This window comes from Centruroides sculpturatus, unplaced genomic scaffold (genome assembly GCF_000671375.1).
Source record: "Centruroides sculpturatus isolate CEXI.00-Female unplaced genomic scaffold, Cexi_2.0 scaffold151, whole genome shotgun sequence".
NCBI classification, from domain to species: Eukaryota; Metazoa; Arthropoda; class Arachnida; order Scorpiones; family Buthidae; genus Centruroides; species Centruroides sculpturatus.
Window position 1 is genome coordinate 658604 of NW_019384363.1, and position 14120 is coordinate 672723.

Sequence of the window (14120 nt, forward strand, 5' to 3'; positions counted from 1 at the left end):
CAGTCACCCTGGAATGTACTTCGAATCGTCTTCTTACTCTGTTCGTGTTACTGTGAATTTACTTATCATTTTGTTAACAATGTATATTTTTATAACTTTACTGTTTTACCAGTACCTCTGTTTATTATTACGTTATTGCACCAACATTACCGTTTTTAACGAGAAATCTTGTATATCGTATGCTTAATCTTTTAATTAATGTTCAACGCGTCGAACCCACATGTCAAATGTAAGTCCACATTTTTGTTCATTTATGTCAATCACGGCCTTTTTATAAAATTGTTAACCTCCTATTAATTTTTGTAGCAAATAGCTGATGAGGGACTCTATGTCCGAAATGCATTCTGAAAATAAAATAGTGTTTTTCTAAATCTAATTTGATGTCCTGTGGTGGTGTAATAAGTCTAGAAGTAAAGTAAAGCCAATCTTAGCGCTCACTAACCAATTCATTTTGTGTTATTTATGTGTCGATTCCGCGCGACACGTCCTAACATGTAAGCTGAACAATAGATGGGGGTGAGTAATCATCAGTTGCGTGGCGCTCAAACAAAAGACGAATCGACGAGATTTGAAAATCGCGTAACTCCGGGTTCGCGTAAGTCGGGGTAGCGTAAGTCGAGTTATTACTGTATTGATTTCTGTCTGTATAAAAAACCATTACAGTACTAGATTTTACCAGCCAAGATCAATCTTCTTGAAATTTTTTCATACATATTAAACATAAAGCTTTCTTTCTGTTAATCTCCACATTTTCTCTAATTATAAAATGGAATTTTATACCTAAATAGTAGTTCATTTCTTTGTAATTGAACAGTCCTAAATAGTCTAAATATGCTTATCGACCACTTTCTATTTCTGCTATAGTGAAATCAGAGCCATAGCTCTGGCGGTTATGTAATGGCTAATCCGCCTTAATTTCACCGGCATTGTCCATATGCAGTTTAAACTGTATAATATGTGCTTAGTATACAATATACATTTTTACTTTCATCACGTAAACTTAGACTACTGTTACTTTTTTACGTTTTGACTGTAGCAGATAGGCCTAGTGCTGGCTAGAAAAGTGAAAAATGTCAGTCACAATTTTTTCGGTTTGCCCATTCTAGGCCCAATGATTTATTTCTGGCTATTGGACTGGTTGAAATTGTTTGAATGATGTCTATATAAATACATTTACTTTTCGGAAACTATAATTTTCATTATCCTGCTTAGTATTGTAATTTGAAATTTCATTCTGCTATCAATTACTCAAAACTAAGGACAACATAATACTGTAAACAACACCACTGTAAACAGAAATTTTCAATTGTTGTTTATTTTGATCTCTAATTTAAAGCATTTGACTTATACCAAAACGCCTTATCGATAATTTATTACATTTTAATATACCATCTTCAATTGTTTTCTATATAAATAATTAGAGGAAAAGGTGGTATTATGGAACCCCAATTACATTTTAGTGAATTGTAAACAAGGTATCATAACTACACCTACATTTTTTGTGCGAAAAGTACTGATAACTAGTAATCTAAATGTTCCTAATTGGATTTTTCGCTAGTGTAACTATAAGTATGGTTTTTGAAGGCTTTTGTACAAAAAGTCCGAAAGTAGGCTCAGAGAAAATCGGGTGGTAATATGGATCCTTACTGTATATTTTCAAAAAATGCTTTAATGTAGCCAAAAACAAATAGGAAAGTACAAAAAATGTTAAATAATTACCAAATTGTTTACTCCAATGTATTTTATCGCAAAAATGCTTTTATAATAGAAAAATATGACCTCCATCAACAATATATATTCCAGCAGCTCCTTTTCGATATTCTCGGGAAGAATTGGCTTTCTACCTAGTGTCTTTTTCACAAATTGCTCCAGACGAATGTCTGCTTGCAAAAAGAGAGTTCGGAGGAGTTGAGTTCTATATTACTGTAAAAGCACCAATGGGGTCCATATTTCACGCATCGCCATCTCGAATTATGTCTGTCGAGACCAAATTTTAAAAAATGTGAACATCACACAGATTAATATGTACCCCTAAGTCTCTGGAACGGAATACATGCACCGGTGAACCTACAACTACACGATTTATATTTTAAAAATAATTAAATTCACTTAGCATTCAAAACTTGCGAATTTTGAAAAAAACAAATTTTCTGATTAAATGCGGACAACCGTTTAACTGAAGTAAAACGGGTTTTCCCCTTGCTATGGATGTCTGCCTAGTTCAGTTCAGCCACATTCCGCTACAGTTCACCTTTATTATCAGTTCGAAATGGGGTGGTTCCATAATACCCGCAGTGTTCCATAATACCACCTTCTCCTCTATATTTTGGTTAGGACGTCTCGTATCAAAATTAGCGATTTTTTTTTTTTTAGAATTTTACTAATACAGTCAAACCCCTGGTTACGAACGCTCTTGTTTACAAATAAAATTATTAACGCCATATATACTCCGGTTACCAAACGATAACTCGGTTTCCGAACAAACTATCGGCAAGAGCTTACATAGACGGTCAACTCTCTATACTTTCAGTGTAGACTTTCGAACCCAGGAGCAAATAGCATTTCTTTCAGTTCTTGATTTTTGGAAAAGATAGCTTTATAGTAAGAAATTTCAATTTTAATATCTGAAATGTCTTGATGCGAAAAACAGTGCAATTGCTCAGGTGGTTCTGTAAACTGTACTGAATCTGCACTTAGTGGATCCAACTGCTGTATCTATAAATTAAATGCATATTGAAATTTAGGTATACATCCTGGAAAATATATAAAATATTTAAATAAATTGATATGGAAATTTAAATTCCGCGGTAGTGGCATAAAGACGTAATATTCTGGTTATTACTATATAATCTTCTTTTGTTTGTTGTTAAAATAAGAAAGCATCAATATAGGCTAACATTATTGTTCAAATATTTTTAATCATTAATAATTTTACAGTAAGGAAAAGGACTTTGCCAACATCACTGCAACCAAAAGAACAAATGAATGAAAAAAAGTACAAGTTTCATTCAAGGTAAAACTATTAAATAAGCATCTTAATATTTAATTCATATTCATATTTAATAAGTATGACATAACAAGTTTATAATAATTTCTATTAGTAAGATGATTGGGTCTTAATCTTTTATTTATTGACTGATATGTAAAAAATCTCTCCTACAAAATATAGAAGAAAAGACATTTTCGCATATTATTATTAATCTAGAGTGGCTGGAAAGTAACTAGACATTGAGAAATTTGCTATAATTTTTTTTGTACTAGCGCAATAATAATAAAATTTATGCTTGCATATACATCAATTGATGGAAATTTATAATTCCCGCATCGGTGATGGGAGTAGTGATTGAGAGGCCATACACAAGTGTCTAAAAAGATGGCCGACCGCATGTCTATTCAGGAGCGAGCGCAAATTTCTGCACGCTATGAGGTGTGGAAATCAGTGGTTGCCATGCAGAGATGTTGGCGTAAGGCGAAGAGATGTCACGACACAGTCTGTCCGGAAACAATCAAAAATTGTCATTCGAAGCTAATGATCACGCGTTCGATTGCAAATGCAGAGAATTCCATCCATACCACGATACCTCATCGTTTGAGGAAGTTGGTGGATGGCGCCGGTGTCTATATTAGATTTTAGGATATGCATCCATATTTCCATTTAAAAAGGTATATTTCAAGTAATTTCCATCATCTTTATAATTATAGAAATTATAGCGATTTCTCAATGCCTAGTTACTTTCCACACACCCTGTAGATTAAAAAAAGGAAGATAAATTTTAATCGAGAAAACTCTAACTGTTCCAAAAATATCGTATACTTGAAAGATAATCGCCAGGCAAAAAAATTTCTTAAAGTCTGTGAAGTATTATTAGGAAGTTATGACCACAAGAAAAAACAACCGCCAAATCCGCCATCCAAATACTGTACTTACAATCACTTGAAAATATTACATATTGTATATATACATTATTTTTAGTATCATATCAAATATGTAGCGTATACAAACTATATACCTAGTTTATTGGGTTGCAATTTTTCAAATTGCAGCCCAATAAACCTATAATTTCCACTGTCATCCATCCGCCTGTCTTTCGTTAATTTCAGAACGGTGTTAGATAAATGAAATTCAAGACCAGATATGGAAACCTTAGGGGCAGGAAGCCCGGTTAACTACATAAGAACTTCTGATGCAAATCGGAAGTCATGTTATTTCAATTCAAAACTTTTCCCCTGAAAACAGTTAATAGATGACTAGCACAATTCCATTGCTAACGGAAAAGTATGATGTACAGGGGCAAGACACTAATAATTTGAGATGGAGAACATATATTTTAAATTCAATTAATTAAAAATATGATTAAAAATTGTCACGATGTCACAACAAATGATTGCTTGTTATAATTTATAAGTTTATAATCAAAATTCAATGTTACAAAGAGGATAAAAAGATTTTTTTTGCATTTCAAACATGCAGTTTTATGTTTTATCTTCAGAACAGAATTTTTTCTTTTGATATTAGACTATTGTTTCTTCTATATTACTATCATATTTATTTTTTTAATGTCAGAGTATCCTTAATTCTCTGAAATGTATCATTTCTGGAGATATCTTAATTCATTTATTGAAATGTATCATTTCTGGTTTTCATAGGTAGAATAGCAATAGAATCCCTAAAAATTCATATAATTCTATCTGGAATTTTTCTTATAATAAATTCTAATTTTTTATTACAGTTTATTATGAGAATAGATTAAAATAAAATAGTCATGGTATTAATGTTAGTTTATAGTAATATCTTCTTAGATATTAGTAAAAAAAATTAGAATATTTTAGAGTGCTAATTTATGCTAATCCTTGTAAGGAATGAACATATTAAAAGATCACTCTTTAAGAAAAATAAGCAATATCAAATTCAGAAAATAAGTAATTCAAATTGGAGAATTATTATTAATTATAGCTTAAGTAGATTATTAAAAAACATGCAAATAAGTAAAATATTTTAAGTATTGTATACTATTTATTGAATAAGTAGAATGAAGTAATGGCTGTGTTGCCTGGTAAGTGGCCTTATTATAGTTAGATAATCAAGTATTGTAGTAACATTCATTTATAACAGAGCAAAAATTTATTTTTGAAAAATATTCTTGTAGTTAATTATAACAAATGTTTTTTGTAAGTCCAGCTTACATGTATCAATATCCCTGCAATGCTAATATACTTTTGGAATCTTCTAATCTGTCATTATTATCAAATTACAATAAAAATATTTTGTATTTTACAAATATAATACAATTTTAAAAATAACAAAGAAATAAATGCAAGCTATGCTTATGATGTTGTAATTTAAAGGTATAATTTTCATTTTACTAGTTGTTTATGTTAATACCATTATATTCAGTAATAATACAGGAATTGCAATTTACAAGTAACATCAGTACTTACAAAAAAATAAAATTACTAAGGATTCTGTATGGTCTAGTTCAAAAAGAGATCAATGGGGATACCATGAGTTACCTAACTGGGTGACACCAAGCAATGACATTGCTGAGTAATATTTCTGTATAAATCTCTATATTTTGCTCATTCCAAAATGTTTCCATAAATCTATAAAATAATCATTTCAAGTTATTGTTATGTCATCCAGTAGAATGTACATATTCTACCAAATTAACTCATTTCTCCAGAAAGTTAGTGTAGTGTATGAGATAGATTGAATGTTACTTCATATGTGTAAAAAGTAAGGCTAGGACATTTAGGCACTAACAATCATATAAATAGTTATAAATTATAACTTTCATGATTATTATATGAGTGATAACTTTGGCCTATATGATTTTTAGTGCTTAATGTTAGCATTGGTAATAAGCAATACTGCAAAATTAATCAGTGCATTTTAATTAAAACTCTTCTTGAGACAAGATTTACACTTGTTCAAAGTTGTAATATTACATAATATTGTTAAATTGAACGTTTTCATTTAAATAATAAATATTAATCAAAATAAAAAGTGTGTTTAAAATAATGTTTATATAATTGTGTGTACATTCTTGTTATATAATTATTGCTTTTGAAATTAATATTTGAAATTGTATTCCAGCTCTGAATAAACTTAACTATTTACAATAATGTAAAATTTCATTATAAATTTTAAGCAATTTACGTTTATCAGAAACATAGTTAAAGGATCTAGAAGTTAGCTAAGCCCGCTCAGCTTAATCAACAATGCCCAAATGCAATACATATAATATGTTTTCTTTTTCATCATGTAAACATTGGCTTATATTATTGACTGAAAAAAAGAAAAATACTGGTCAGATTTTTTAAGCTTATCCCATAGATTCCAAGGATTTATTCCTCAGGTTTATCAATACTCATTCATAAAACACAATTCTACATTGCACAAAAGTATTAATTTATCTGAACTTAATTAAAAACTGAAATAAAATTAACATTAAAATATGATATAATCATGAATGAACATAATCAAATGTTCATTATTATAAGGTCAATTAGGTAACCTACAAGTTTTGTTTAGAAAACTTTCAAATAAAAAAATTTTAACTGCATAACTCTTCTAATATTTAATAATCAATTGTCTGTCTTTATTTATAAACACTGTATTGAACTGCAAAATATTGATATCAGTTTGAACACATTTACAAATGGAAAATAATGATTTCATGAATATTAAAACTTTCCTCACTATCAAATTCTATATGATCAGGTAAAAAGTAAACAGTACTGGTAAATATTTTTTCTCCAGATCATCTGAATGTTTCAGTTACTCTCATGTTCATTCCTGTATTTTAGACTGTGGAATTCTATGGTTTTTGGAGAATAGCCAGAATTGGTTGCAGATGTATTGTACAGACCATCTGCTGTAGAATTTTCAGTAAACAATTTCAGATATGCCTGTTGCTGTTCTTCAATCTTAAGTTACAAAATTCCAATTACCAGAGAAGCGAGATAGCAAAAAATATTATACCTAGAAAATAATTTTATTTAAATAACAATAAAACTGACTAAATTCATTTGCCAAAATAATTTATCAATAATTTTAAAAATACATTCAAGAATTGTAGATGAATTGTAAAAAACTTTCTTTAGATTAAGTACTCACTTAATTAAAACTGAGAATACAGAATATTTTAAATTTCCTTTTTTGAATATATCTCACATCTAAAGTAACTCTGTGGACAATTGGCCAAAATTGTTTACCCCTTTTATGGACTTTTGCAAATGAAAAAATGCAGAGTAGATGTGCAGAAATGGTAGCACACAGATTGCTTGTTAATTAATAAATCTAAAGTAACTTTACAATAATTCAAAAACAATTAAATTAAATTAAATAATGAAATTATTTAGTAAATATTATTATGCATATTGTACAAAAATGTTGAAAACAATATTTTATCCAATATTTAAGCCAGGCCCATGCACAGGATTTTTAAAAGGGCAGGGTTTAAAAAAAAATTATTTTTCATTACATAGTTTATTAATTTGTACAATATAAGTTATAGACTTTTTTTGTGTACTTTTTTTGTATTAATTTTTATAATATAGGTTATCGGATTTTTATATTTTTTTTTCCAAATGGGGGTTTAAATCGTGAAAACCCCTCCACCTCCAGTGTGCACAGCTTCAATTTAAACTATTTTATTTTAATAAATTCATTAAATTTATATAATAAAATATTAATTTGATTTATTTTAGAAATACACTTGATCAGCAAACAAATATTTCAGCCACATGTTCAAAATATTATTCACCAAATTTTGAGAGAAATAATAATATAAATATTGTCAATAATTCTATAAATAAAGATTCAAAAAAGGTAATCTTTTAATAGTGTTTTTAGAAATATTTAATATTCTTTAATTTAATTACTTACTATTATTTTAGAGTCAAAATGTCATCCTAAATAAATATCCAGTTTGGAGAAAGAAATCTGAAGCTTCCAGAGAAAATTATTTAAGAGTAATTACAGTTACTCCTACAACTCTTCATCAATGGAAATTAGTACAAAACCATCAAGTGACACTTTATGAACTTTTTGGTAAATCATCTATACCAATGATTTTTAATAATGATTTTGAAGCAAATTGAATGTGGAACATTTGAAGTAGATGCTTCAAATGTTCCACAAATATATATATATATATTTTAAAGTTTTTATTGCGAATTTAATCCAATTGCCACATTCGTAGACAATTCCATGTTTCTATTTTATTCAATGCATTAAAGTTTATTAATTTATTGCTTCATTGTTTCTTGATAATGGAATTGATTTTCAAATTTTGAATACATTGATGCTAATGCTCCATGTAATAATAAGTATATGAATGGCGTTCTTTGGCCTCAGAAAGACTGATCTATACCAATACTATACCAAAGTAATAAAGTATTATTACTTTGTCTATATATCATTTTCTAGTATTTTAATCAATAGCTATGTAAAATGAGTTATTATAATTGGTTATTTTTAACATTTTATTACTTTAATTATTTAATTAAAAAATTATTGAATATATTATTGTAAAAACATTCAAATTAATAAAAATTATTTTTCCTGTAGGAATTTTGGATTCTCCTATTGAAACTGCCACATTTACTACTGCTAAAACTTTTATTCTAAGAAGTGGAAGAGACATTATTCAAATATTATTTTACGAGATAGTATATATTCTGTTCACTTTCTATATGGAAAAATTTTGTTAAACTATTCCTTTTATGACAAAATCATTAGTTATCATTATAATATGATAAGAACTAAATAATAATTTTATATTTATAATTAGCAATAAAATTGTTTTATTGAAAACCTCAAAATTTAAATATAGTAAAGTAATTGAAGTTATATGATTATTTTTTTTAAATTTCAAAAGGTCTTATTTTTTTTTATATAATAATATATCATTCTATTATCCTGCAGACAAACTAAAATTTGTTTAATATTAAATTGTTAATGTCTTAATACTTTTCCATTCTGTACCTAATTCCATAATTTCCATCTTTCTATAATTTTTAATTACTTATATTTAATTTATAATATATAATAGAAAACATTGCTTAATTTAAATTATAGCAGTTATTAATTGATTTTAATTGAAATTGTCAGTAATCTAAAAAATATACATGTATTGATGGCCAAAGCATCTGAGGCATCAGCCTACTGTTCTGAGGGATCTGAGATTAAATTGAAGTGAGCAACCCCCAGGAAATTTCTGTGAATAATCCCTTCTGGAAATGTTGGATTCTCATCATCAGCTGCTCCCATTAAAGACTTGGCTGAACCCACAATGGGCATGAAATTTCTTTGTACCCACAGGGTAGAATTTTATATACTGTAATGTACTCACATATAAGACGAGGTTTTTATTCATTTTTCACTGCTTCAAAAACCTAGGTCGTCCTATATGTGCAAGTGAAGGATTCTTTGCATTTTTGAAATAATTTTTGTGAACAGTGTATTCACATTTTTTACTGGATGCTCACTCTGTGGTGTTTAAAATCAAAAGTATTTTATCTGGGTCATTTCAATCATTCTTGTATATTGTCAGGAGTAAAGATGAATAGCAATAGGAAAAATTCCAAAATCATACAGAAAGCCCCATATAAGTTTTAATCCATTCCCATGTGAAAACAGATGATTATTCGGAAATCAGAATTCGGAGAAATTCATAAATGTAATTGAAGGACAGTGGATTTAACTGTTAAGAATTGGCAAAAAAGGTTCCCGATTGTCCAGCTTTACATGAAGAAAGTATGTTATTGATTTTACAAGATTTCTCCTTAAAGTTTAAATGCCAGTAATTTTTACAAGACAATGTGTGCATTTACGTGCATTTGATATTTTATTTGTGATTAAACGAAATAAAATTAGAATTGTATTAATAAATCTAATTTTCTTTATTTTGATCTTTAAAGTCACACCTCGTCCTATATGCACAATTGTCTTATATGTGAGTAAATATGGTATATAAAACTTTTTCTGCCCTATATATATATTTATTATAAATTTATTAAAATCCACTATACATAATATACATTTCTGAAATTGATTTTAATATAGCAAAATTGATATAATCAATCATAGAATATCAGAAAACAAAAAAATACTTCTTATTTCATTCTTACAGTTTTGTTTAAAGAAATATGTTAAAATGTTTTCAGTAATTTGTGAATTTAAATTTTAAATTAATTCATACATTATTTAATTGTAATTTTTAAATTTTTACTTTTTAATTTAAATATTAATTTTATATTATGAAATTTTATTGTAACACTTGATTATAGAGAACTGTAAAACAGTGTTTTTCTTTGAATAATATCAAATATTGAAGTGAAATGAGACTATTTATTTTAAACTAATTAATATTGTATTATTAAAATACATGCTTAATATTCTATATCAGAAGCTGATAAACTAGATTTACAACCTTTAGACATCTCTTATTGCAGTTTTTTATTTTCAAATAAAATTTATGTACTGTGTAAGAAATTTTGTAAATATTAAAAAATGATAATTTTTTATTTGAACAAACTGTCTAATTTAAATATTTTTATTTTAGGACAGATCATTGCCATGTATAAGAAGAGGAGAATGGCAAAGGTAAAAACATTTACAATTTTTTAAGTGACTATTTTATACTATGGCAAAAGTAATATCTCTAAATATTAAAAACAGGTTATATAATTCAATTACATAAGCTTATGAATCTAATGAAAAATTATTTAGTATATAAGTCATATAAAATATTTTAATTACAAGTACCATAGTAAACAGTAAAAAATTCTCCAAATGAACTTATTTTAACTGAAATCTGAAAATAAAAATACTCACAATATATATGACGGGTGGGCAAGCAAGAGGTCAGTGGGAGCCAAAATGTAGGTTTTGCAAAATGCATAGGAGCCACATTTATTCTGTACCGCTATTTTATTATATAATATAAATATTATATAAAACAAATATTGAATTTTTTTAATAAACATATTTTCACAAAATTGTGGAAATAAAATTGTAAAAATAATAATAAAGAGCAGAAATTAACACTTTAAGCAAGAACTGCATATAACTCAAAAAGAACCACATTTGCCCATGATGGATATATTATATATGTAACAGTAAGTATAACTTGAAATACATCAGTGTGTGTGTGTATGTATATATATATAAGTTCGTCTTATATAAGTCTAAAATTCTTAGTATAAATCAAATATCCAAATAAAAATATTTTTGCCATTATTTCTAAAAATGTTAAGATAAATTATTGATATTTTAAAAATTTGACAAAATTTATTATATAAATCAGGGCTTCTTAAACTTTTTTATTTATGACCCATTTATGATTATTTTATATTTTTTGGGTTGCAAAAATAATCATACAAATTTGCAAATATTTTTTGGGTTGCAAATATATACAAATTTGCAAAAACAATAATGATGTACTACCACAGTTCACTCTTGTGTTACAATGGAACAGAGACAACTGAATACACTGAAAAGTGACAACACTATACTAGTTCACACTACAATCAGTGTTGCTGAATCATTGTCTTGCTGCACCAGAAGTGACACAAAGCACAACTCACAAAACCTATGACACAAAGCATGCCATTTTCAAACTCTTACAAATTGTTTTCAATATTTTACATTAAAATCTCGTGACTCCAAGGTTTCACTAAGCGACCCCAAATGGAGTCGCAACCCATAGTTTAAGAAGCGCTGATATAAATAACCAAAATCATTTTTAAACATATGTTTTATAAGAGTTAATTATTGTTATAAAAAACTCTAAATTCATTATAATGAAAATTATAAATTTATTTAAACTCATGAAAATAAACTACCTATATTTAAATTTTATACTTATGAAAGACACAAGTAATTAGTTATTAATTGTAATTATATTATTTCAAAATAATGCTAATTTCATTAAATCTAGTAATTAAGGTTTAATGAAGCTTGTTAAAAGAATCAAATTCCAAAATGAGTGTATTTCAGTCAATTTAGTACAATAAATTGACTGAAATACACTCATACTGACTTTGTGCCCATTCCTTCTAATAATAACCTTTCTTTTTTTGTAAAAGCTATTTTTATCTACAAATATAGTTTCTTTTATATTAAAAAAACCCATATTTTTAATTTTATAGAAGTTATGTTTCACAATTTATTGTACTAAATTACCACACTTGGCTTTGCAGTAAATAAAATATCTTGCTGAATTAATTGCAAAAAAACAAATATTGTTAAATAATATATTTGAAGATTAGATATGAAAATATCCTTGTTTTTGAATACGCTTAATGTGTAGTTAATATATATTAGGAAGATATTTCATTACAGTGTAAGAATATCTTAAAGGTAAAAGTAATAGTGGTCATCAACAATGTGAAAAAAATACAAGTCTATTATAGAAAATCTTTTGCAAATTGTAGACAAGGAAGAAATTTGATGTTCTCCTCAAATACTTTTATGAGTCTAATTTGTAGTGTATTTATAATTTAAGTGCCTAAACATCTGAAATATTAAATTTTACATGAAATATTCTTAAAATTATGAGAAATAGTTCATAGTTACTTATAATTATTTTTATTGTTTAAGATGTATAGGTTCATTTGATACAATAGGAAATTTTCGAGCAGTATCTATTAGACAAGCACTAGACAAAGAAATTAATAATCTTGAAGCTGTACTTTCCTTTATGAAAAATATTATGTCAAATTTTGTTTTATTAAATGAACCTTAAAACAAACTGAATAATTAATGTATTTATATATATTAAATCTTTTTAAATTTTTCAATATTTAAGTTGTTAAATAAAAACATTAAAAAATGTAATTTTAAATTATTAATTGTTATATCTTAGTTACTTATGTATATTCAATAAAGATTATTTTTGGATTTTTAAAAATGACTAATAAGTAAGTAAAAAATTTACTTGAATAATTTATCATCACTACTAGGTGCTTATATAGACACTTGGCAATTCTGTCATCAACTTTTATTTGGGAGTTTTTTATTTGTTGAGACGTGTAGGTTATTTTTTAAGCTACAGCCTAAAAGATAGCCAGGAAATGAATGATCAATATATAAATTGTGTTTTGGGAAATGTTAGGAGTAAGAACAGGAATTTAAAAAGCCTCTAAATCAAATAGGTAATTTGAAAGAAATTGTATCTTTGAGATGTTTAATGTATGGAGAATATCTTTTATTCACAAAAGGCTTAAATTGAATTAAAATAAGATGTATTTTCAATTGTCATGCTATTGTATATCCTGGGAAGTAATGCCGACAGAAGAGGGACTTGAGCCCGAAATGCGTCTCAGCAAATAAAAAACTCCCGAATAAAGGTTGATGACAGAATTGCCAAGTGTCTGCATAAGCATCTAGTAGTAATAAATTATTCAAATAAAAGAAGACACAGTTTCAGAACATATTACAACAAAAAAATTTATTAATAAAAATCTAATGTAGCGTTTTCCAATGTGAGTAATGTGAAAAAAATCTTTAATGACTGTCAAATGCAATTTTAAATCAACAAATTTTCAAATTTAATAACTAGACAATTCAAAATTTTATATATAAGTCCTCAAAATCTGCTTTCAATTTTTTTTATTAAATGTATGATAAATGTATTGTATGATATTTTACACATTTCTGACAGTCAACAGATTTTTTTTTCTATTGGCTAATTTCATGTATACATTAAAATTCGTGAAAGAATATTTTTATCTTATACAAATCCATAAACCAAGTATAGAAATAGACTCAATGAGAAACCAGATTTATACCCTTATCTGTTTTCAATGATACCAGATTTTGAGAAACTATAAATTAAAACAGATGCAGTCATCACATTAGTTCATTAATGAATATTAGTTAACTAAATTAACTTCATTAGTAACAAGAATACTCTTGTTAAATTTTTCATGTATATTAAAGGAAAAACACTTTCTCAGGATTCGTAGTGTTTAACAGAATTTATATCATTTGATTTGGTTTAACTTGAACATTGATTTTATTAGTAAAAACCACTAAAATAGCAAAAGTAGTTTAAAAGTCAAATATTTTCTCTTTATCATCTCTTTAATAAGATCATGTTCAGGACAACTGA

General features: G+C 26.9%; 1 protein-coding gene across 1 annotated transcript in view; it reads left to right on the forward strand.

Annotated features, from left to right (window-relative positions):
* Window positions 1–12789, forward strand: part of LOC111641620 (spermatogenesis-associated protein 22-like) — a 111980-nt gene extending 99191 nt beyond the window's left edge. Inside the window, exons 3-8 of the mRNA XM_023387824.1 lie at window positions 2938–3013; window positions 7711–7831; window positions 7900–8053; window positions 8573–8673; window positions 10569–10609; window positions 12608–12789. Coding sequence (XP_023243592.1) covers window positions 2938–3013; window positions 7711–7831; window positions 7900–8053; window positions 8573–8673; window positions 10569–10609; window positions 12608–12752 — 638 coding nt within the window. The 3' untranslated portion in view covers window positions 12753–12789. The remainder of the gene's footprint in view (window positions 1–2937; window positions 3014–7710; window positions 7832–7899; window positions 8054–8572; window positions 8674–10568; window positions 10610–12607) is intronic.
* Window positions 12790–14120: the final 1331 nt, after the last annotated feature.